Here is a 26720-nt window from a genome sequence, read left to right on the forward strand (position 1 = left end):
CCAAAGAATCAGCTCTTAAAGCTCCGCCCTCTTAGGCCGAGCGCAGCAGCTCATTTGCATTTAAAGGGCACAGACTCAAATATTACAAAATGTGACAATATAAAGTGTACAAGTCACTCGTTTTTCTAAAGGAACACTGTCCAACAGCGACACACGCAGGTAAAGTTACAGCGGTTTTGTGGGGGGTAATTGAGACTGAATGGGCCGAAAGTCACATGAGAGGAGGCAATGCCTCCATCACGCTATGATTGGATATAATTGGTTATGATTGTATATGATTGGTTTGTGCGATAAATCCCGCCTTTTGCTTACGTGCGCGTAAATTGTTACTGCCTTTAGTTATTATTTTGGAATAAATGTAAAAATGCTCAAACCACTAACTTGAGGAGATTGACTTGGTTTTAATAAATAGAACATTAATTACATTGTTAATGTAAAAATAAAAAATAGAATTATATATGGTTTATTTTTTTATTTTTTTGATGTAAAGTAATGTTCATTTAAGGAGGAAAATGTGACAACGTTAAAAGTAACGGACATGAATTTACATTTGATTTATAAAAAATAAAAAGTTAAAAATAAATGAGGTCATTGTTTGCCTCCTCCTTTCAGAACACCACTGCACGCCACTGGTGCAGACTTAGTTATGTCAGCAGACTTTTAGAGTTAGTTATGCTGTTATCTGTTTGAGGCAGTCTGTGTTGAGCTGATTGCAAAAACTACAGAGAGCAAGTTCAAATACTTCTTTTGCCTCTCTGAGAGACTAAGAAAGATTAAGAGATATAAAGAGAGAGATTAAAACTGTGTGTGCAAGAGGGAGACTAAAAGATAAAAAAGTGCTAGGATCTAAGCAAATTCAATCTTTACTGCATTTACTGTCACAACAAGCCTTGATAAGAGATGAGTCAAATGTTTAGCCAGATGCCTCCAGCTAAAGAGGCCTCAGACTGACTCACAAACTAACCGTTAGTTTTCAGCTGCTGAGTTAATGTCAAAAGATCAAAGATCTTCAGTATAGACGTGATAAACTACAATGTATAAAATTTTCTTCCTAATATGTTCATAAATGAATAGTGATCTCATCACGCTATAAAATAAGTTCAAAAGAATTTCATATTTTACTATGTGTCTTAACAACTCTTATCAACTTTTGTTTCTTTTTTAATACCTACAGTACAGTAACCAGCTTTACAATTTAACTGCTAATCAATATAAATTGCAAGCTTTTCAAAATACACAAATGCAACTCATGCTTCCTGCATGTGTTCTTCTAATTTAAAGGTTTGGTTCACCCATAAATGAAAATTCTGTCATTAATTACCCTCATGTCATTCCAAACTGTAAGACTTTCGTTCATCTTCAAAACACAAATTAAGTTTTTTTCAATGAAATCTGAGATATTTTTGTCCCTTGATTGAAAGTCCATGCAATGTTTCAAAAAGTTCATAAAGATGTTGTAAACGCAATTAATATGAATCAAGTGGTTTAATTCAAGTCTTCTGAAAAGACACAATCACTTTATATTAGGGCTGGGTATTGACAATTTTCACGATTCGATTCGATTTCTATTCACATGCTTGCGATTCGATTCAATTCAATTACGATTTCGATTCGATTTGATTCGATATTGATTATTTTGGATGTAGTATATCAGTTACAGTACATGGCAAATTTTCTAGAGGAAAAAAATCTCTCAACTAATGCTGTAAACTACACATGGGAGCCAGTTGGTACTACTTTACTATAATATTGAAGGTTAAAATTAACTTATTTATATACAAACACTTAAATTACACTCAATTATGTTTTTTTTTTATAATAAATAAAATTTAGAATTACATAATCATATTTCTACTCCAATTCCTTTTCTTTCTTTTTTTTTTTTTTTTTTAATATAAACATTTAAATCGTTGCTGTCATAACTGATTTATTCAAACATGCATTAAATATTGAAGAACATTATAATGAATAGGCTACGTAATGGTATATAGCTATATTTATCAGAATGCTGCTTTCTAGAGTTAATTTTTCTAGCTGACTAATGAGTTTATGGTCACTGAATAAGTTTTTCTGAGGTAAATGTGACGTTATGTGACATTGTTCACAAGCTGTTTTATTGACGTCTTTCCGAGGTTGAAACACTGATTGAGCTATTACACAAGACATGATACAGATTTCGGTAAGTTGTACTGTGTATTTTAACATACCTTCAGATGTTTAGTCATGTTTATTTCGCGTTGTAACTGGTGTTAAAGCGAAGAAGAGGATGTTCACATGCGCTCCGTGCTGCCGCTTCTCTTTAACTGAGGCGCTAGCGACCGGTCACATCACATTAAACAGCGGCAAAACGGTACTTACTTTTTGAATCTCATAATAAGATGGACGTCATTTGAAATCTGAGACTTTGCTTCATATCAAAAGTAACAAAGCACAAAGATTATTGGATGGGAGGCGCTACATGTTCTGTTCATTCATCAACTGAAAACAGACTACACTAATCGATTCTTGGGATTTAAGAATGGATATCGGTTCGTAAAAATGAGAATCGATTAAAATCGAGAAATCGATATTGTTGACCCAGCCCTACTTTAAATGATGAACAGATTTAGTTTAGGCTTTTACTCACATATAAACATTAATCAGCATACATACATCAAGAACATCAAATATGGTCCTTTTGACGTGCGAGAATAAACATAATTGGTTTTTGGAAAGTGCAAACATGCTTGCGTGAAACACAGGATCAAACTTCGTTGATTGTCATGCATCACACAAGTATGGATGAGCTTCCATTTATCATATTTGATGTGCTCAATCTATGTGCGTTAATCAATGTTTACATGAATAAAAACCTAAATTAAATCTGTTCATCAAATAAAGTTATTGTGCTTCTTCTTAAGACATGGATTAAACTACTATATATACATAGATTATTTTACAATGTCTTTATGAAGTGTCAAATTTTTGGCTGCATAAACTTTCAATGGAGGGACTGAAATCTTTCAAGTTTCAAAAAAGAAAAATATATCAGTAACACTTTACAACAAGGTTTCATTAGTTAATATTAACTCAGTTGATACTCAGTAAAACTACAAAGTAGTCAAAAAGATACTTCAGTACAGCAACTAATTACATTTAGTCAAATACTTTATACAACTAACATGAACAAACAATGAACAACTGTATTTTTATTACCTAACATTAACAAAGATTAATAAATACTGTAACAAATGTATTGCTCATTGTTAGTTCTTATTAGTTAATTCATTAACTAATGTTAACAAACGAGACCTTATTGTAAAAAGTGTTACCAAAATATCTCATTTGTGTTTTTAAGATAAACAAAGGTCTTATTAGTTTGGAACAACGTGAGGGTATGACATAATTTTTATTTGCATTTAATTTGCATTTGCATTTAAACTGTTTAATATGATGCACCATTTACAATGCCTGATGACAACATAGCAGTCTTCAATACTAGATCAATACTATGAAAACTTTACATAACACTACCAGAGAGTTTGGCTGTTAGAGAAAAATATGAAAGGCACATTACCACTATCTCTTGCCAGGAGCCTCTGTAGAAGATTGGGCCTTTCACGTTCCAATAAGCACAAAAACACTCCAGGCGGCCCAGCTTATGTAGAGAATACACAGAGACACACACGTTAGACACACAACCACAGTTGTAACATGAAATCTTATTATTATGAAATATAAGACATGTATGGTGGCTTACTTTGTAGATGATCTTGGCTGCTTCATTCAGAATACAAGTCTTCCAGTTCTCATCTGCTGTCTATAAGAGAGAGAAACTGATGGCGTACTTAAAGACTAGAGTGTGCAAATAAGAACTGCTAATTCAAATTAATTGTAATTGCATCTGATTCACTTTGTGACATTTATATGATAGTATTTTGAGAGAGCACCTGTAGACTGAGTTCTGAAAGAGTCACGCCCATAGCAAGAGGTTTCTGAGGGTCTGACACCTGAAGCACAGAGAGAAAATGCCCATCACATACTGTATGTTCAACAAACTTATACCAATTAGCCACATCTTCATTAATATTCACATATACATTCAAAAATACACATAACTGAAGACATGTATGCAAAGTCAACACTTACGTCATCTTCATATCTGATGTGAATGCTGGTGATTTTGACCTGGAGGTTTTTGATAACTTGTGTAGCCAGTTTCTCAGTGAACGTGTCTTTCTTTTCCTCCTGAGGTTTCTCTGAAATTAAAAATAACTCCGTAAACATGAATATAGGGTTTATCTTACCTCCATCCTATTTGCTATTCTAATGCCTTAATCAAATACTTATGTAAACATATTTAATTCAACAAACAGATTAAAGCTATTTAAAATATTTGCTCATATTTGCCACGAAGAGTCGATCACAGTCGCTTCGGGCCACCCACCTGCTTTATGTTCATACTTTTTAGATCTCCTAAAGGGTTTTTTATGCTTTTTAAGTTTACGTCCTTTTTCTTAGAGCGCAGCATTGGGGGAGAGAGAAAAGTTGTTGAGGTAGAAGAGAATTATAGTGCAGCAATAAACACTCACTCACCCTTGCAATAAACACACACTTGCATAAAAATGCACAAAAGCACACCAAGCAGTGAGGAGGAAAAAGTATGTACACCCTCAGTAAACACTTTCAAAAAAGAAAAAAGAATGTCTCTTTGAACAAGACGGGTGTATGATTGGCCTGCTATAGGAATGGGTCTGTACATACCCCGTGGTGGATTCTTATACACATAACTCTCCAGATTAAACACAAACTCTCCCTCCTGAGAGCCTGCGGTCCATCAGATGCAGCACAAAGCAAACACACACAGCTGTTAGGGATAGAGATCCGAATGTATAGACGGATGGAAGGATGGATGGATGGATGGATAGATGGATAGATGGACGGATGGATGGACGGGTACATGGATGAATGTAGGGATGGGTGGATGGATGTTTGGTGTGAACTGATTGAAGGGTTGATGTGATGGAATGAATGTAGAGATGCACCGATATTGAAATTCTATTGATATTCTGTCATACTGTAGCCACTGACAGATAAACGGACAATATTATAAATCAATAATAAACTACCAAAACCTAACTTCAAAAAAAATTTTATCTCACCATTTATTTGAATTGTTTATTTGACAATTCTTTTTTTTTCATGGAATACTGCAGTATTTCTTATAAATGATTTATCTGTGCACATCATTATTTTTAAAAACATGCGCCCTATTATTTAATCAAAATAACTTCCCCTCCCTCTTGCAGCGTCATCTCTTCTCTTTTCTGATGACGTGTTTACTGGCGTGAGGGCGGGACAACCTGTCATTCACATGAGATCACAGTAATAGCAAACCACAAAGATCCAACTATCCAATCAATTCCCGATGGACAAAAGCAAGTCCCGCCCTACACTTTTTATCATTTGAAAAGCTGTTTCACTTGGATATACATCACAACAGAGAAGAAAAGACTTCCATTTCATGCAGAGTATTAATTTCTTTGAAAAAAAAAAAAACAACAACTTTTATTTAGACATCATTAAACTATAATGTTCAATATGAAAAATTTATAAATATTTATTTAGAAAAAAAGAATATACAGTTTGAATTAGGAAAAATAAGTGCTCCTAATAATAGGGACATCCAGGATGCTAGTTATGTCCCAGAAAAACTTTCTGTGGTCTGAAACCAAGTTTACTGCACATTTCAGAATAATAATTAAGTGTTGATTTTTTTTTTTTTTTTTTTTTTTTTCAATGAATGAACAACCCATTTTTATGCACAGACACAAAAAGCTTTGATAATGTTCCTCCACATGTGCTCTTAAAGAGAAAGTAATCTTAAAGGGGTTAGTTCACCCAAAAATGAAAATTCTGTCAGTAATTACTCACCCTCATGTCGTTCCAAACCCATAAGATCTTCGTTCATCTTCAGAACACAAATTAAGATATTTTTTGATGAAATCCGAGAGGTTTATGACTCGTCTATATATAGCAATTTAAATTACCACTTTCAAGGTCCAGAAAGTTACTAAAGACATCATTAAAATAGTCCATGTGACTGCAGTGGTTCAACCATCATTTTAGGACGCGACGAGAATATTTTTTGTGCGCAAAAACCAAAAATAACGACTTTATGTCAGGTTCTATGTCAGAACGCAGAGTCATTATTGGCTGGCTCCTGCATCACATACATGTCGTATTGCTCACGTGAACAGCATCTGCCAATACTGAGCCGGCATTCTGATGTAAAACCTGGAAGCGCTGGACGTAAAAAGCTTAGGAGAATGACACAGAAGAGAAGATATTGTTGAATAAAGTCGCACAAAAAGTATTCTCGTTGCTTCATAAAATTAAGGTTGAACCACTGCAGTCATGTGGACTATTTTAACGATGTCTTTAGTACCTTTCTATGACTTGAAAGTGGTGGTTAAATCGCTGTCTATGGAGGGGTCAGAGAGCTTTCGGATTTCATCAAAAATATCTTAATTTGTGTTCCGAAGATGACTTAATGACAGAATTTTCATTTTTGGGTGAACTATCCCTTTAAAGGTTTGCCATATATAACTGCAATCCCTTTAAGTTAGTGTTAGACGATGATGTAAACATTAATACAGCCAGAAGCAATTAATGATAAACTGACATGATGCAGATTTATTGAGCAACCTTAAATAAGTGGATGAATGAATGATGAATGAGGTTGAAAAAGACTGATTATGGTATGAATGGATGGGGATAAATGAATTGATGAACATCCATTAATAATAAATTTATACGTCCAACAACTTGCATATAAATTACACAAAGACCATAAGGAGATATCTAGCAAATTTTAATGCAAAAATTGACTATGCACAAGGTCAAGAAATTATCACAATCTAAGTATATCTCACCTCTCCGAGCGACCAGCTGAAGGGTCTCCTCAATGCGCTGAAGCTCCTTCTGTTTGGCCTCCTGAAGGTAACGCTCTTCTTTGACTGCATCATACTTAATCGCTTCAAACACATAACACACACACAGTTAGAGGCAAAGAAACATCACAGACACCATTAATATCATTCACATCTCAGAAATCTTTCATTTATTACTAAATAGTTTTTACAACTGCCACCTAGTATTGTCTTTGGATACACACAAATGTACACGTGGAAAAACCAAATATAGATTCACACACTGTGAGCTCGGTCAACCATGTAATTAAAGAAAGTAATTTACAATGACCATCTCTCTCTCTTTGCACTGTGGCTTACAAGTAGCTGAAGTCTAATGCTGCACATTCAAGCAGACTTAAGATTTTCATCCTCTGATTTGGCAACCACTGGTGAAGCTCTATCAGGAAGAACCGGTTCAGACCAATCCATGAGAAACAAAACCTCACTGCCTGCTATTGTACATGCTGGCACTGTTTATCTTTCTTCACTGGAGTAATGACAGACAATTACAAAGTAACCCTAAAAAATGCCATTGCTTATTTTTGTTCTATAGAGACCAAAAGGTTTTGAGAAGTTCCTGAGGCAATTCAGTCCATTAGAGATATAGTGTATTCATTCTATCATATCCCAACATATCTCCCAAAGAGAAAATCTTGTGTACATCTTAGAAAAACAAACCACTTTTGATTGGCATTTAGATTTTGACTGTCTTCATTCCCAGAGAGACAGACTTTCATGCTTTAAAAATCATTTGATTTCTGCATTTTACTAACATGCACTATACAAAATTGATCAGTTTATAAGATAAAGCAGAGCACAAAAGAAATATGGAAAAAAAGTATAAAAAATTTTGAACATTTGATTGAGAGACATGCTATCAAAGGCTCTCCAAACAAACTCTTGTATTTGTATGATTAGACATCATAACCACAGGTAAAAAATAAAGTTTGCCATAATAATCAAAGAGTCAGATACACACAAGAGCAGCTTATCGGTCCGGGTCCCAAGTCACCACCCTGTTACCCACCTTCTACACCTGGCTTACCATTGTAAGGTGAGGAAAATAACTTAGACTCAGCTGTAACATGTAAAAGAAGATGTCAGTCGAAGCAGCCCAATAGAAATAAAAGATATAAACTGCATCAAATAAATTCAGTAATTCAGTATGTTTGAATTGTTGCTATAATAGGCATAAAAATAACATCCTCACATAGTTTTAAATGAGTCTTAGATAATCAAATGGTGCACGAGTTACTGACTGTTTTTTTAAGGGATTGTTCATTGTTAATGCATAACACCCCAAATTATTATAAGGACTTTTCAGGGATTTTAATAACTGTAATAATAAATATCAAAAATATATGTGTCTAGTGCATGTTTTCATTAATACAATCTTCACTGATAATTAAAGTTTCTTTGTGCAGTTAAAAGTAGTATAATGCAAGACGCTTGGTGAATTCAGAACCGCATACTAGTATAATACTCCTACTATTTCTGTCATAGAAAGATATTGTACAAGTAGTAAGATCATTATACTAGTATACAGTTCAGTATTCAGCAATTGTGTACACCCTCTGTTAAAAGGCAGGAAACCATCTAAGTTATAAATAAATCATGCAATTATTCTTAAAAGGAGATGTTATAACAAGAAATGAAAGCAGACAGAAGTGTCATGAAATACATGGCATGATGCTTCAGGCTAGATATATAAACCATTTAAACTTCCACATTAAGAGACATGATGCATTAAGAACATTTTAAGTAAAACAAAAAAAAACTATAAGCACTCACTTGCACCAGGAACCACCAGAAGATATAATCCATCTAATGTGGCTACCACTGCTTCATTGTAAAGGTTTTTCCAAGGGATCTTCAGAGTCAGTTTACCTAAAGAGCAGACATTTTCAATTCATTGCGACCATTCCATGATAGCATTGCGGTGTTTGATCTTGAAATTAGCTTTCGTTGACGTGAACTCCATTAAATTTACATATAGCTTGGGAATTGAAGATCACATTTATATCTGCTTTGCAGAGACACATTTATGTGGCCAAGTTTAAACAATTTTAACAAATCAGATAGATATCCGATCAGTAAAAACACATGAAGTGACCAGGTGTCAACAGGCCCTATGACACATATTAAACAATTTAAACATGGTTATTAGGAAGAATCAGAGTCAGTTAAAAAATAATTAGAAGATAAGATTTGTTTAGGAACGAGAGCAGACATTAAAAACTTGAACATTGTGGAACGACATAATTCCTTTTTGAAAAATGTAAAAATGTAAATTGTTGGATTACAGATTAATCTTTATTGGGTAACTTATAGCTAGATATATTTTGACCAAGCATATATAATATGCAGAATAAAAGTGGACCTTAGAAGTTTTTTTTTTTTTTTTAAATGTAGTAACTATGCAGGGAATTTCCCAGAAATACTCAGACTAGCATGTCGTCCTTGTTAACCAATTACTTTTTACAACTTGACATTTTGACACACTGTCCAGAAGATGTTTAAAGTCATCTGACTGGATCATGTGATAACATGAACTGATGACTGTTTTAACAAGCTCCTTCTTATTGGCAAGACATCTGTGCTGCAGTGTTTGCTGGGTTAGAAGTATCAATTCAACAGACAAATCTGTTGAGGAAAAATGAGGAAGTGTGAAAGCAGACCACGATCTTTAAATTACTATATTTAAATTTATATTTATATTACAACAGAACAGAACCCTCAAGCCTAACAGCTGCTCAGCTGTCTTGATTACATTTTGATTGTAATCTCTCCCTACAACCACCAGGAAGTGAAATAAAGTCACTTTTACTTGACCATTATTGCGAAGTTCAATCTGTCTTAAGCAGCACAATATGGGAAGTGCAATTCATCAAACTGAACAATCTCCTTGGTTACAGGTCATCAACATACAAGGCAGAATATTAGAAAAATAAAGTACACATTTCACACTTTTTCATAACACTACACAAGCTACAGTTCCCTGCAGCACAATTTGCCTGATAAAGAGAAAGTTGGATTCTCACCAATCTGACCAGCCTTCACTTTAAAAGGGACGTCAAACTCGCTCTAAAGAACAAAGATAAAATGAACAAATGGGTTTGAAATGCAGATTTCAAGCATATATTAAAAACACCATTTTGTACACATACATATAAAAACTAGTTATGATTTAGTTGTAGAAACATCAGCAAATCTTATTGTGTTAACACTCTTCAATTCAGCAGAAGCCACAGGCGCTTAAAAGTTGACCACAGTGTTACATACACAAACACGCTCTCTCTTATCAAGATAAATATAGCTCTTTTATGTGTTCATATTCTAAGTTTCGAGACATGACGTTGTTAATAAATAACATATAAATCTACATTAAAATAATATCTAACATGTAATTAAATTTGGTGAATGTGGTTAACATTGTCCAGTACAAACTTACCAAAGCATTTTCTTTCACCTTCAGATTTTCCAACACCACATTTCCTAAAAAAAAGACAAAAATGACTGTATTGTACATTTTATATATTAGGCATTCAATGACAATGTATATAGCAGACTGTACATGTATTATGTGGTCTGTGTTCAATGATGTAATTTTTAACACTGCAATTTGCCTTTTATGGAACAATTCAGTATATCCATCCATCAAAATATCAGAAACTCATCATTTTGCCAGTGTCAAAGATAAGAAATACAACCATGAAACACATAAACAAATGAATCCAGATATGATTGGCTACTTTTGACACTGACGATAATTGGATTGGCATCACAGAAAAGAAATAAATGTCAACCAGAGCAGCTTATCTGATGCTGGGATAAAGATGTCACCATATCAAACGGCATGCTGACAAAATAACAGGGCACCCATGCTGATTTGGCCAAGGATTGTCTAAACCCCTGTGGAGTCTCTCACAACTATGAAAGCTGACTGTTTAATATAGTAAAACAGTTCCCTCCTCTCCTCTCATTTTAACAACAGCTGACCATTTTAAACTCACAATAAAATTAAAGTAACTAAAGATCTACTTCTACTACTTCCATGTTGGGATGTAATTACGATTTTAACGGATTATAGGAAAGGTAAAAAATGTAGGGTGGGGACTTGGTTCTCTATGCATCGGTTGTTGGTTGAATTTTTTGCACTCAAAAACTGCAGCAGATGAACGTGAGCTTGCAGGTACGGCAGTTTAAGGAGACTAAATGATTGGAGAAGTCCTGCATACATCACCAGAGAGAAGTCTTCTTTTTTGCCAGAAGATGCAGTAATGACATCTTGATTATAAAAATAATGAGGTGAATTTTTTTTTTTTTTTTTTTTTATATAAAAAATATACATAGACGAATCATTCACAATACGATCTATAACATGCATTAAGAACACTGGTGAACTTTCTTTTTCACACCAACAAATGTTCCTTATGATTCTAATGAATGTGGCTTCAAACTATCCTTGGAATTTAACTGAAAGAATCTAGCTGGAGTTGTTCCGGCCATGACACATCCAGTAACGTGACTATAATAACACAGCAGAATGACAGTAATCTGATATGACTCCTTTCAAAGCATATACTAAAAGATTAACTAAACTGAACGAACACACATATTTGCACAAACCCAACAGTACATTAACAATACATTGTCCACAAAAAGAAAGATTAAGCACAGATGGGAATTTCATGGGAATTGAGAGGTTCATGTTTCCATCAGTGATAATGGTAATTATGGACAGGACCTCACTCCACCAATAATGTTAACTATTATTTTGGATAATTATAGCAAATTAATTTGATTAATTATAGCAAATGTTACACTTAAACCACAGCTGCAACATTTGAAAATTTGAATAAAACATTCATATGCATTACATTCATGTTTTTATTTTCAAAAAGATATACAACCAGTTACAGTAGTTACAGTAGATTGTTTACATAATGTACAAACGTTTACATACTAACTAGGCTATAACTCTAAGATGGAGTCATTAGTATTGTGTTGATGGGAGTGATATGGGTCATAAAGCCATTGACAATTAATCTGTACTAAAATATAGCGCTCCAGGTTTTTCCAATTATTTGGAATTAGGAATTTAACTTTTCCAAGATATTTGTAATCTGTTTCTACGACAATGTGACACTTTGAATTCCCAGTATGACAAAGAGTAGGCTAAGTGTAAAGCAGCCCCTTCAAAATGAAAACAACAAAAGTTTTCAGGAAAATTAATTGCGTTTAAACTTATTATTATTAATAATGAAGGTGTGGTCCACTTCAAACCATTTTCTGTGTCTTATCTATAAAGACAACTGTGTGTATATCCACACACACACAAACACACACATGCATGCATAATGTGAGAATTAATAGGCTTGAATAATGTTTATTACTGAGATAAATAATACATAACAGAGCGGAAACTCTATAAATAATAAAAGTAAACCGTATAAATAATGGTTGTTTTCATCGCCTCCGTGCACGCAAATTGACAGACTGCCAATGTAACAGGACCGAAACCAATCAAACACGAGAGACATTAATGGACACTGCAGTACATTTACACCTATTTGCACTGCATATCGGCCATAGGACGTTTTGCAACAGAGGATAAGACAAGCGTCTCTGTTGTTGATGGGCTGTTTGACGAACATACAGTACGCTTACCTCCCCATATGCCAATCTTAAGCTGCGACTTGTCCAGGTTTTCCACATAATCTCCAATGAACCTGTTTAAGAGATCACTGACTAAAGACTCGAACACCATGGTGAGTCGAGAACGACAGCGACACTGTCGCAGGTAGCACGCTAAAATGCCACAATACGCATTTGATAAGGTTACTTCCCTCCCTGTGTGACAGGCGTTCACACCAAGATCGACTCACTCGGCGATCCACTCACACTGTCTGCATCTGGGGTCGCGCGATTACTTTCTTATAAACAGGCTGGACTGCGTTTCCCAAACGCATCGTGAGTTGATCGTAGAACAATTGCCACCAATGGTCTCTACGATCAGGCTTACGATGCTTTTGGGAAACGCAGCCCTGGCTAGTTGATTCAAGAACAATGATCGCAAAGTGAAAGTGTACTGAGGTGGCTGATGTTCATTTGTATACCAAATGAGAGACGGCTAGCGCTTATTTATGTGGAAGATATAAAATTACTGTTTACTTTAATTTGTCTCTGTATGATACAAATGTAAATATATTCTGATATATGAAAATATGTATTAATCATTAACAGTTTTCATTTGCTGATACATAGGCCTACTGAATACTTTGATAGCCTATAGCCTGCATAGATACACACAGTTAATTTGTAAGCTGAAGTCTGACTGTGATGGCATTTTCCCATCTCACATGCATCCATCAAACTCTCTTTGTCCTCTGGCTGTGGTTTTCCTTTAGGGACAACTTTCCAGGCTCTTCAGACAGATTGGTCCACGTGATCCTCAGGGAATCTGGTTGCAAGTTGATCTTATGATGTTTGTGCACATAGAGGCTTTTTGTCTTGGTGCTGAAAGTTTTAAATCCAAACATGTTGCATCTCAAACCTGTAGTCAAATACTGAAAGAGTAAAGACAGACTATGTTGTTGTCTGTAGATAAGACTTCCAGACTGAAATGCACTGATGTTCAATAACAAAATATAATTAGGCACAAACTTTAATAATGAATGATCCAATTAATAAATGCACAAATAACTATTCCTATTGTAAGATTTTTTAAAAATCACGATAATATGCTGGCAAGCAGTGCATGGAGAACTACTAATGAAGAGTTTCTCACTCATTTTATACAGCCTATTAGCTAAAGTATTTCATAACCAGGTAATATAGTCAAATGTGAGTTATAGAAAAGTACCTGATGATGCAAAACTTTCTCATGCTTATGTAATATCACTGTGCCTGTTCTCTTCTGCTCCAATGTTTTGTTTTGTTTTGTTTTGTTTTCCACATGTATGTTTCAAAAGAAAATAATCTGGGTGGGGCTTTGAATGACAAATAACAAATCCACCCCCTAAATTAAATGAATTCTCCCCCACCACTGAGTTCATTGTGATGGAAATAACAGCTGGAGTTTACTTATTCATGAAAAAGATGAGCGCAACAGCCCCATCTGGTGAATGGATGTAAAAGCTTTTTCTGTCAAGTTTGGAAAATAAAAACCCATAACCAGAGGTTTTGTCTGATTGTACATTTTCAGAGACACACATCCAGAGGTGTAAAGAGTACCTGAAAAACATACTTGAGTAAAATAGATACCTTACATCAAAAATGACTCCACTACAAGTTACAAGTAACCAATTCCAATATCTGATTTTAACAGTACTTAAGTATTTTACTCATACTGAATGTAGGCTTGGAGATGCACTAGTCCTCAACACCTGAGAGACATGCCGGTGAAAATAAGAAACAATTGATTTGTAAGATGAAAAATCAAATTTATTTTCTAAAATCTAAATAAAACTGAACACCTCAATATTGCAATAAATCAAGGTCGACACAACAACCTTTTAAACGTTTACAAACTCTGAAGTCTCAGTTAAGCTCAAGTGCATAAAAGGACAACAATATCCGTCAAAAAGGTCTTGTCAATATAGCTTATAAATAAAACAATGTTAAGTAAAATTAAATAGTCAAAGTCTACTGTACGTGCTGGTTTGAGCCTCATCACCAGCTGCAGTCATTTCCTCATCTAATAAATCAAACACCTGTGATCAGCAACTACCTGCTAATGCACTCACATTCACGTAAAGTAGCCTTGTTGACAAGTTTTGGGGGAGTAAAGGTAAAACGCACAAGATATAGTACCTTCAATGCCCTTGGATGGCGATATCGCTTCTTTATATCAGAAACAAACTGCTGCAGAAAAAGTTAGGTGCCATGAAAAATGTAGTGTGTAATTGCATTACTCATCACAAATGTAATGGAGTAAAAAGTACATTTACTTGTTCAAAAATGTAGTCAAGTAGAGAGTAAAAGTTGCCAATATCTTTGATACTCAGTACAACTACAAAGTAGCCAAAAAGATACTTAAGTACAGTAACTAATTACATTTACTCAAATACTTTACACCTCTGCACACATCCTAAATGTGAATTATTGATTATTAAGAAATGACATTCTTTCATATGTTAAACCCCTACCTAGTCATCATTGCAGAATTGTGGTGTAGAAAGAGCATGAAGCAACCGCAGCCTGACCACATGGTGTAACATCATAAGAAAACAAACAAAAACCCCTGACACCTTAGGACCATGCTGTAATACAACCCTTTAATCCATAGAGGGCAGCATTTAAGCATTTACAGACACAACCTAAAGCGGTCTAATGGTCTGGGATTTAAAGTACATTTAGCAATAAAGATCAGCAGAATTCCTACAAGGTTGTCAGTATTGTTTTAAAAGCCACATATTTCATGATCGTGATAGAGAGGAATTCCATTTTTGAGTTTTTCGGACAGGATAGGTGTTCTCCATAGAATGTGTGGAATGCTGCTGTGGGCTCACCCCTGTTTGAGCTTTGTTAGGTCATCACCTCTGTAACACATTCCAGGTGCCTGACCACACAATCCATGACTTCAGTCAAGCTTGAGGCTAGATCCCCTAAAACTGGGCAGATGATTTACAACTGCACATCAAAAACAGAGAGTAATACAGTGAGAAAGAGAAAGACTTTCTTTGTGATGCTGGATATTTGTAATTGTACTTGTAATTTACCCTAGAATCCATAAAGGGGGTCAAATTGCCCCGGCATGCTATTATTTATTAAATATTTTATAATTTAAACATTTATTTATTTGATATTCCATGAATTCTTAAAAAAATGTTGCTGACCCTCATTGTCATTTTAATATTTTTTGGTCATAGGATGGGGGAAAAAATCTTTTTTGTATCACTACCCAAGAATGCATAAAAGGGGGTCAAATTGACCTGTATTCATTTCCTATGGAATTTTGACTCAACACAGTATTTTTGGATACATACACAATCCTGTGTCTGAATATGCATATCTCTCCTTACTTTAGTAGGTGAAAAGCTGTAGGCCTATGTGAGTATGTCTGAATTCATGGTATTCATAAAACAAAAGGCAAAAAAGTACCCAGATGACCTACTGCTTCTGCCTTTATGCATTTGTGGCTCATTCATTCTTGGGTTAGCCTAATAACATGGTTACCGAGAATAAACTGACGAGCAGAATAATAACTATTTAAAAATAATATATAATATTATTTACTATATAATTATTATGTCAATATGGGTTGGTAGTTTATGTGAATAAATATTATTTATTTATATTTAATTTAATAATAATTGAATTCATTTATTATTTATTTATATATTAAATTCATATTATATATTAAAATAGCATAATGTAATACTAATTTACCATAAAAACAGGGTAAAGAAGACTAGCCTACACATCAGGACTACATTCCCCTTAATTCCGGTCTGCATGACGCATTTCCTCTAGTCCCACCTTTAGTAATCGGCTGGGCTCGGTAAATTCCGTAAATCGAAAAGGGATTTACTCCAAAGAGGCAGGACAAGACCGTAGTTAACTCTGCATCGAGCGCCTGAGAGCTTGCAATGAAACTGCGGTAAACAAACTCACCGGTAAGACCCAGTGTGCTCAGATTTCAGTGTTCGGCAATTGTGCTCAGAAAGATCCGCGCGAGCTGTGTGTTTTAATGTGTTATGTATTAATACGGCAAGACCGATCGCACATGCAGTGTTGAATGGATTGGGATTTGGAGGTGCGTGAGTGTGTGCTGGACAGAGACGTGCATAGAGTCCTTATCTCATCTGACATGATACACATGCTTCACCAGTTGCTAATGAGGAGAGTTAATTCACGCGCACATTAATCGATGGGAACATTGTGGGTATCTGCATTTTAATTGGTAAGTTTAACTATTTAGACGTCTATAATGCACAAGACGGATGATGATTGTATTTGCATTAAGGCAAATGTTCGCTCTCGTTTTTCACGAGACGGAGGGAGAATGTGGATGAATCAAAACGCCTGTAGGATATAAAAATGCTTTTTTTATTTCAAACTCGGCAAGACTTGCATTTTTTCCCCCCCCCCTGAATAAGTAATGCTTAACTTTTGTAGATTACAACTATATACCTTCATGTTCAGCACATAATGTGTTTGGAAAAATTCAAATTAAAAATAGTGGTCGCTTTTAAAGTAGTAGGCAGTTTAACATTTTACATGCTTTATCAGGGCAGAAGTGAACTTATCTAAAATAATTAATTTACACTGTGCTTATATCATAACAACAAGCATAAGCTCGAGGACTGAATCCTAATTGAATGTATTACTTCCAGACATTTCTTTCTCAATCCGCGTTACTATAACCCTCCCCGCAAACTGAAATACGCTGACATTGTTTAAACATTTAAACACAATTTAAACAACTACCAGTGGGGTAAAATGCTTTTGTGATTGTCCAGACACATGCTGCCCATGCTGACGCCACACCCCTCTGTGTCATCACATTTAAACATCCCCTCAGACGTTTGTAAACGTATACTTGTGGGTTCTTCATTGTTTTTAAGGATGTATTGTTTAGCTTTCATTACATTACTCACTCTCCTTTTGCTCTAATTCACTGTTATTTGCCGAATTGCATATCCACTACAACAAGTTTAGCAAACATAGGTTATGTTTATTGGTTTTGAGAACTAAATCAAGTAGTAGGGGAGACCCATGGCAAGTTAGTTAGTTCACAAAGGTTATCTTAGGTTTTGAACAATAATGTTTTGATTACACAAATGTGTATCTTCTCTAGCATTAGTTTTGCATGTTGGCTTCCAACATCTTGTTCAATGCTGTTGTTATATTTTTGTAATTTTATACCATGTAGTGATTAGCCAAAATGTAGATTAAAAATTATATTGTATATTATCTCTTTCACGAGGTGTTTTTTAAATATAGCTGAAAATACTATTATGAGCTATTTATTGGCAGGTTTCCATTGTAACAACTTTCCCCATATACTTTTGTACTACTTTCTTATATTCTCTTGGCAATTTAAAATAAATAAATAAAAACCCTGAATGAAAAGGAGATGCCATGCAAAGATGAGTATCTTTCATGAATTTTCATTGACATAGTTGTTAAAATTGTGCTAAATGAGAGTTGCTTTGCATAGGTTAATCATCTGTTTTGTACCTATGTGAAGGTATGTAACTACATTATGTTCTTTTGCATTGGCACTTCTCTTCAGCTTCATTTTGTTTGTCAGAATCAAGAACTAACATTTTTTTAATAGTGCTTTTTTAGTGACACAGTCAGGTAAAGAAGGTTTCTCTTACATCATGAGCACTCATGTATCCAGCACATTCCTGAGGTTTTTAAGCACTTTTATGAGTCAGTGTAACTCATCCTCCTCGCTCTCTCCTTCTAAGAGCTTGTAATCTCTGTTTGAGACACATGGTATTGCGGGACTGTGTGCTTTATTTTTGTTTTTACCTTTTATCAGCACTGTAGACCTACTTTTAAAGGATTAGTCTACTTTCAAATTAAAATTTCCTGATAATTTACTCACCCCCATGTCATCCAAGATGTCCATGTCCTTCTTTCTTCAGTCGAAAATAAATGAAGGTTTTTGATGAAAACATTCCAGAATTATTCTCTTTATAGTGGACTTCAGTTGGCCCCAAACGGTTGAAGTTCAGAATTACAGTTTGTGCAGCTTGAAAGGGCTTTAAATGATACCAGACGAGGAACAAGGGTCTTATCTAGCAAAACGATCGGTCATTTTCTAAAAAAAAAATTAAAATGTATATGCTTTATAAACACAAGTGCTTTATAAACCAAGTGCTTCCGCCAGACCACACTTCCCACTTCTGTATTCTTTAAAAAGCTTACGCTGTATGTCCTACACCTTCCCTATTCTACTTACGGAACGAACGCAGAATGTTCCTGGAATGTTTTCATCAAAAACCTTCATTTCTTTTTGACTGAAGAAAGAAGGACATGGACATCTTGGATGATGTGGGGGTGAGTAAATTAACAGGAAATTTTAATTTGAAAGTGGACTAATCCTTTAAAGCCTACCTACCTGCTTTTGAAGTCTTAAGTTCATCCTACAGTATTCAATGTCTGACATGGAGACCGACAGGTCTGCTTACTGTGTATGTGGTGATGGACGGCTGATGCTGATGAATCTAGTTGCTTAGGAAAAGGCATCAAGCAAAGTACTGTCTGCTGTCTTTTTGATAAACTGCAGCTGCTTTTATCACCGCTGTCACTTTTATTGGTAGCTTGCCCATGGGTCATACCTCATTGGCAAGGCTCATGTTATTCGGCGTGATTGTACGTATAGGTGAACAAGCTCATTGACTTGTGCTAGCGACTCATCACTTATCGCTTTCTTCACTGCAACAATATCCCACATATTCTCTGTAAAAATACTATTTACTTGGAAGGCCAGAAGTGTAAATGTGAATTTTCTCCACAGCACACCATGTTGAACGTGACTGTAAATAAAGAAAAGGGTTCGCTTAATGCCACGGATCAGTTGGTTTCTATAGGGAGAATTAGGCATATGTCAAATGGGACCAATGAGGAAAACGTGCTATTTTATAATGGAACCTCAAACAGTCCATTTGTTTGTTCTCTTTTCTTTAAATGATGAATGGTCACTTATCACAAAATGTTGTTTTTGTTTATTTTGCCACTCACTTGTGGTTCAGATAAGCCTGGTGCTTCTATGAACAATACTGCATGAGAAATGAGTTGTCTGCTAATCATGCCCTTCGTTATATTGATTTTTACCCAGCTATATGTCAGCTAGCACAGGTTATGAATGTGCTTGTTTCGAAAAATATTTTTCATCTCTAATTGCTCTTTATTGTCAACATTTACACTACAGTTAAAAGTTTGGGGTTGGTTAGATTTTTTTCATGTTTTTGAAATGTCTATATAATAAAAGTACAGTAAAAACAGTAATATTGAGAGTAGTTATTATTATTATTTCAATTTAAAATACCTGTTTTCTATTTTAAAATATTTTAAAATGTAATTTATTCCTGTGATGGCAAAGCTGAATTTTCTGCATCATTGCTCCAGTCTTCAGTGTCACATGATCCTTCAGAAATCATTCAATTCTAATATGTGGATTTGGTGCTCAGGAAACATTTATTATTGTTATCAATGTTGAAAATAGTTGTGCCGCTTAATATATGAGGAAACCACTTTTTTCTTAGGATTCTTGATGATTAATAGAAAGTTCAAAAGAACAGCATTTATTTGAAATATAAATCTTTTGTAACATTTTAAATGTCACTTTTGATGTCATCCTTGTTTAATAAAAGTATTAATTCTTTAAAAAAACCTAAGCTTTTAAATGGTAGTGCATTTATTAAGCACATTTCACTTTTCACTGTATATACTGTATGCCTTTGTAACTTTGGACTAGTGTTGTATTAAGTAGCGACCGCGATACCAAGTCGGTACTGAAATTTTAAAAATGTGACGCTTTGAGTGCTGTTGAGCGGCTTCGTAAACACCTCTGATTGGCAATTGTGTTTACGCGCATCAGATATGTTTGTGATTGGCTACAATGATCAATGCTTTAAAAACACGTTGTAAATACACAGGTACACATGGGAGCGTGCTCATAGACACCTGCTTTCAAACGCTCCCGCTTTCAAATTCAAACGCTCCCGTGCGCTGATCATTGTAGCCAATCACAGACATATCTGATGAGCGCATAAACACAAAGGCCAATCAGAGGTGTTTACGAATCTGCTCAACAACGTGTCACATTTTAAAAAATTCAGTACCGACTTGGTATCGCAGTCAGTACTTTTGACAACACTACTTTGGACCACCTGCAGTCTTGGTATTTTGAAGGGCATTTTTGTTTTTGTTTATTGCTGAACAGGAATAGTAAAACAGATGTATGTGAATGCATGCTTATGCATTCGAATGAGTCTCGGCACACCTGCCATGTTCTGCCCAAATCTAGTTTCACCTTGGACAAGTGCAGCATTTTCCATTCTACATTCCTGAGAACCAGAAACCTTTTTAAGTCAGAATAAAGGTTTTCACAAATTTTGAAATTCCTGGCATTCTGAATGCCACATTATCACACAACTTTATTACGATTAGATTTTTTACATGCCATTCATGCCATTCCAAACCTGTATGATTCTTTTTTTTTTACATTGAACACAAAATGAGAAGCTTAGCACAATGTTCACACTAAGTGAATGAGCAGCTGCTGTCAAGCTCCAAATATGATAAAAATCACTGTAATATGACAGGTCTTGTGAATAGAGTGTAAGTTTGTCAATTTAGGTCCTATTCCACCAAAAATCCACCCCTCCTCAATAGTTTTAAAAAATATTTGAACAATCTGATAAACTCTATTTGTTCATAGACCAGGTTTGGAGCAACATGAGAGTGAGTACATTTCAGAATTTTAATTTGTGAACTATTCCTTGAACACTTTGAGGTGCCAGTCTGAAACTTCTCTTCAAATACAGCGGTTATAATTAGAAGGGGTGCCGTTGGATATGCGGGTGTCACATCCTTTAGCTCCAATGAGTTCTGAGCCCGACTGCCAATAGCAACTGATAAAACACTACACCTCCACATACTTCACTGTCATCATTCTCTCTTTTTGAACTCTACTTTCCTTGTTTTGCCACTCACTTTTGTCTGCACCTTCATCTTAAGTGGAAATGCCTAGTTGTTTAGTCTGGCTTCAGAAGTTTTAGTAAAGCTTTAGATTTGAGTTGATACACCTCACCAAACCCTCTAATTTAATTACATGTGATCATTACATGTGAAAATTCAGATTTGCCATCACAAGAATAATTACAATTTAAAATAGAAAACTGTTAGAATCAGAATATTACTGTTATTAGTTTGTCTTTTATTAAATGTTTTTGAAAGAAATCTTACCGACTCCAAACTTTTAAACGGTAGTGTACCTGGTGAATAACAGGCATATTTTAGTTGTGTGAAAGTGTTTATAATGTCAGGCTCCATACAGGCAGACACAGGACACCTATTGGAGACTTGGAGTTTGAGTTTGACTCTGGAGGCCTGAGGCTGTTTCTACCCCCACATTCTCTGTGCCGAAAAAGGATCCAGGTCAGTCTGTTATATTAGGAACTTCTGCTATTGCTGCCTCCTCTCAGCAGAATGGCTAACTGGCTCGTCTTGATCTTTTGTGCTCACTAAGAGTTGATTGCCAGAAAGGGCAGGTACAGTTCCTATCCGAACTGCTGTGAGGGTTCAAGCGAGCTGCTCTCATGTGAACACATTCCACTGGAGCAGTAGATGAGTGATCTAAGAAAGGTGTTGAAAGAAAAATACAGTGGTCTATTGGATTGTTGGACAATGTATTGGGTAAAGAAATGTTTCAGGTGCTCATTTGAATGAATAGTTCTGAAGGTAAAACATTGCATGCGTACCATCACTTTGAATAGTGCTTTTTCTGTCAAGGTATTTTTGAGAATTTCTGGGTATTTTTTGCCCTCTGACATGAGGCTCAATATGGTTACATGAAATCAGAGAGACGAGAGGGGCTTTTCTGAGCCAGTGTACAGCTGGCTGGGTAGCATATACTGCCGAGATCTGGCGTTCCCGGATTCCCTGTATTGTAGAGCTGATTAGACTAATTTTTTATATATATATATATATATATATATATTATTATTTATTTATTTATTTATTTATTAACAGAAAGCTTCATACAATTAAAGTTACTTTTTTCCCCCTCTTCCCCATAACCCTTTCCGCCAAAATAAACATACATAAACAGTAATAATAATAACGATAAAAAAAATAAATTAAATTAAAATAAATAAAAAAAAAATTACAAAATAAACTTTAAATAGCTTGTACTTTAACAAAGGAACAATATTATTGTAAGAAAATATAAATTACAAATAATAAATAAAATAAAAGTACAAAATAATACAATTAAACTCTGATATATTTGTGGTCTATATATAAATATACAACCATAAAACACTTGTGATCATACTAAAACATGATCAAGTATATTAGAGTCAGATGGCCTTTCCAAACCTTGAGTCTTATAATTAGTTAGAAGGTAGGGTCTTCATCTTTTCAAAATGTGTAATCATAGGTTTCCAAATTTGATAAAAATTTTTAAATGGATCCTTTTTTGACACATTTTATTTTTTCTAGTTTTAAAAATATCAAATCACAAATCCACATTGAAATCTTTGGTGGGTTTTTTGACTTCCATTCCAACAATATTCTCCTTCTTGCTAATAATGAAGCAAAAGCAAAAAAACATTTCATATTGTTAGTTAAATGTATTTCATGTTCTGGTACACCGAAAATAGCAGTTTCAACACATGGTGTTGTGTTCAAGTTAAAGGCTTCGTTTAGTGTTTTAAATACAAGTGTCCAATAGTTTTTCAGCTTTTAGCAGGACCAAAACATATGAATAATGTCAGCTTTATCACTTTTGCATCGATCACATCTACAACATTTGGATACATTTTTGACAATTTAGATTTAGTGTAATATATGTGGTGAAGAATCTTAAATTGTATTAAACTAAGGCGTGCACAGGAAGTGGATCCATTTACTCTTTTTAGAGCATCATCCCATATTTCATCAATTATTACAGAGCCTATATCTTTGGTCCACTTTTCTTTCATTTTTTTCAGTTGGATTGCAAACAAAATCATATTGTATAACGCAGAAATTTGACCTTTGGGGGTCACGGGAATCAGTATAATTTCAGTGAGGTAGGGGGTAAGTTAGGAAAGGTGGAGCTTTGACTGTGTCAACTGAAATTTCTGTTGAAGGTCGTTGAAACTAGAGAAAATGTTATCTATGTAAAAATCACTACATTTAGCCAACCCAATACTCTGCCATTGTTCATATGTGTGGTCTATTTTACCAGCGGGGAATAGAGGGTTGTTACTGAGAGGGCTTAACATAATTTATTATTATTTAATAATAGTTGGTTATTTGTTTATCTGTTTGTTTGTCTTGTTTATTTCAGCTTTTTTGAAAAACAAAAACAAAAAAAAAAAAAGTTTCCTCTATTTTAAAGAGTTCACCCTAAAATTCTGTTAATAATTATAACCCTCATGTTGTTCCACACCCGTAAGACCTTCGTTCATCTTCGGAACACAAATTAAGATATTTTTGATAAAATCTGATGGCTCAGTGAGGCCTGCATTGACAGCAAGTTAATTTACACTTTCAAACGCCCAGAAAGCTACTAAAGATGCATTTAAAACAGTTTATGTGACTACAGTGGTTCAACCTTAATGTTATGAAGCAACGAGAATACTTTTTGTGCGCCAATAAAACAAAATAACTTTATTAAATAATATCTAGTGATGAGCGATTTCAAAACACTGCTTCATGAAGCTTCGAAGCTTTACGAATCTTTTTTCGAATCAGTGGTTCGGAGTGCCAAAGTCACATGATTTCAGTAAACAAGGCTTTGTTACATCATAAGTGTTTTGAAATTTCAATGGTTCATGTGACTTTGGCGGTTTGAAGTCGTTATATTTTTTTTTTTTTTTTTTTTTTTTGGCTCACAAAAAGTATTCTCGTTGCTTCATAACATTAAGGTTGAACCACTGTAGTCACATGAACTGTTTTAAGTATAACTTTAGTACTTTCTGGGCATTTGAAAGTGTAAATTAACTTGCTGTCAATGCAGGCCTTACTGAGCCATCTGATTTTTATCAAAAGTATCTTAATTTGTGTTCGGAAGATGAATGAAGGTCTTACGGGTGTGGAACAACATGAGGGTGAGTAATAAATGACAGAATTTTCATTTTTGGGTGAACTAACCTTTTAAGATAAGACGATGGATAATTGTTTCTATTTTGAGATTTTGCTCATACTTTTGCCATCCACTAGCACAAACATTTAGGGATAGTTCACCAAAAATGCGTATAACTTACTTTCTTTGCTGGAACATAAAACATTTGGATAAAGATATTAAATATAGATAAAGATATGTAGAAAAAAAAATCTCCATGTGTGTTTTTTTTTTTTTTTTTTTAAACACAATGAAAGTAAGTCAAAAAATTATTTTAATCCACAAAAGAAAAAGTCATAAATGTCAGCTTATCATATTGGCCAGAATTTCAATATCAGTATATCCCTAGTTATGGGAGCTGTAACTTTGTCTTTTGGTGGTGGTGGTGTTTTTTTTTTTTTTTTTTTTTTTTTTACATTTAAACAGTTGTGGAAAAAATGTGTGAAAGAAGGGCTGCATTCTTATATATTTCACAAAGAGTCTAAGGGCCTAAAGCATACTCGTAAAGAAGTTGTAAAGAATCACGTGATATAATTTAGTAAACTGAACTTACAGAAAGGATCTATCTTCACTCACCTGGGTTATTTTGGTACACCATCAACTCGTCTCAAGTATTATAAACATGCAAGTTAAGTTACATTTATATAGCTATATTTATATATAGCTTGGCAACACTGTTCTTTAAATGGACCCCACTGGTCCTAAATGACAGATGGATCTATAGACTGAACATAGCATGGATTCATCACAAGACCATTTGGTTCATATGTGTAGAGTTAATATTTTATGATAAATGTGTTTTTGTGTTTTGTCATAACTTTTTAAATTCTTATTTATGAGTATGTTGATATTGTGGGTAAAAACACATTTACAAAAACACATTTGTACATGCAGATAAATGTCAGGTTTCAACAACATTGTTTGTCTTGTCCAAGAAGTCAAGATGCTGACATTGTTTCAGCATTCAAGTTTCAGCATTTAAAGCGCTTGTAATAAACGTTGGTAGTGTTTTATTGCATGAAGATGAGTCGGATGGTGTTTTATTCTAGTGTGTCCAATTTTATCTGTCTCTGTCTGTCTATCACTCTCAATCTCAGTTTACTACTTTCTTGGCCCCCCTCTGTCCTTCTAAAGTTGGAATCTGCCTTGACGTAGAGATGCTAATATTTGTCAACCATCCGTTTAACCTTCACAGGGCTCTGTGTTGACAGCATCTTTCTAAATTATGAAGTGTGGATGTGTGCCTTTATCAAAGGTCGGGGATTGGTAAATCATAAAATAAAGAGTTATTATTTTTACATATTCTTTTAAAAGTTGTTCTTGGTTTTGTTAAAGGGGCAAAATGGTGCATTGACACGCTTGATAAACACACTTGATGACAGATGACTGTTTGAGTAATTTTAAAGTCCCCCTGTGGTGAAAATCAAGTTTTTAATGTTGTTTATATGCCTATGTGGTGTTTTAATATGCTTTTATACAAACCATGTGCAAATTCATAAGTCAGCACCACTGCTGAGTATTTTCTATTTAAAACTGCAGTGGAAAAGAGACAGTCTCAAACCCACGGCTTGAAATCGCTGGTGTTTCTGACGTCACAAACTACTTTGTAACGAATCACGTCAACGTTCCGGAGGGCTTTAGCATATCATTAACCATGAACGCTCTGAAGCAGGAGAGTTTCTAGAGAATATATCCCGATATATTTTTCTGTTAAAAAATAAAATCGGGTAGATTTGGCAATATAGTGGGTGTATGATGTATAACGATATGTTATCATGAACTATATGCCTTTCTCCACTGACGTTCTGAGGTGTTCAAAGTGTTTCTAAGAATACTGATTGTTAGAAGACGGCTGTCTGACTCGCAAACGGGAACATGGTTTGTGTAACATTAGCAACACATTATTAGCTGTTTGATAATGTAGTCAAGCAAAAGGCTAATCATATTAATTACCATTATGTGTCTGGCGT

General features: G+C 34.7%; 2 protein-coding genes across 10 annotated transcripts in view; one reads left to right on the forward strand and one right to left on the reverse strand.

Annotated features, from left to right (window-relative positions):
* The window catches only part of vps13c (vacuolar protein sorting 13 homolog C), a 62566-nt gene extending 49696 nt beyond the window's left edge, over window positions 1-12870 (reverse strand). For 3 of the 8 annotated variants that reach the window (XM_051901797.1, XM_051901798.1, XM_051901796.1), the window contains exons 1-11: window positions 12624-12869; window positions 10405-10448; window positions 9995-10037; window positions 8745-8840; window positions 6915-7016; window positions 4744-4806; window positions 4427-4495; window positions 4129-4238; window positions 3930-3989; window positions 3740-3799; window positions 3557-3637 (exon numbers count right to left, since the gene is read on the reverse strand). In XM_051901797.1, coding sequence (XP_051757757.1) covers window positions 3557-3637; window positions 3740-3799; window positions 3930-3989; window positions 4129-4238; window positions 4427-4495; window positions 4744-4806; window positions 6915-7016; window positions 8745-8840; window positions 9995-10037; window positions 10405-10448; window positions 12624-12723 — 828 coding nt within the window. In that variant the 5' untranslated portion in view covers window positions 12724-12869. Of the gene's footprint in view, window positions 1-3556; window positions 3638-3739; window positions 3800-3929; window positions 3990-4128; window positions 4239-4426; window positions 4496-4743; window positions 4807-6914; window positions 8032-8744; window positions 8841-9994; window positions 10038-10404; window positions 10449-12623 lie in introns of those variants that run through there. The other 5 variants (XM_051901801.1, XM_051901800.1, XM_051901803.1 and 2 more) reach the window with 3 other exon arrangements.
* A 3568-nt stretch (window positions 12871-16438) lies between these two features.
* Window positions 16439-26720, forward strand: part of tln2a (talin 2a) — a 57576-nt gene continuing 47294 nt past the window's right edge. The window contains exon 1 of one of the 2 annotated variants that reach the window (XM_051900377.1): window positions 16439-16573. The gene's annotated coding sequence lies outside the window, so the exon portion shown is untranslated. Of the gene's footprint in view, window positions 16574-16644; window positions 16861-26720 lie in introns of those variants that run through there. The other variant, XM_051900378.1, reaches the window with a different exon arrangement.

This window comes from Ctenopharyngodon idella, chromosome 7, assembly GCF_019924925.1.
Source record: "Ctenopharyngodon idella isolate HZGC_01 chromosome 7, HZGC01, whole genome shotgun sequence".
NCBI lineage: Eukaryota > Metazoa > Chordata > Actinopteri > Cypriniformes > Xenocyprididae > Ctenopharyngodon > Ctenopharyngodon idella.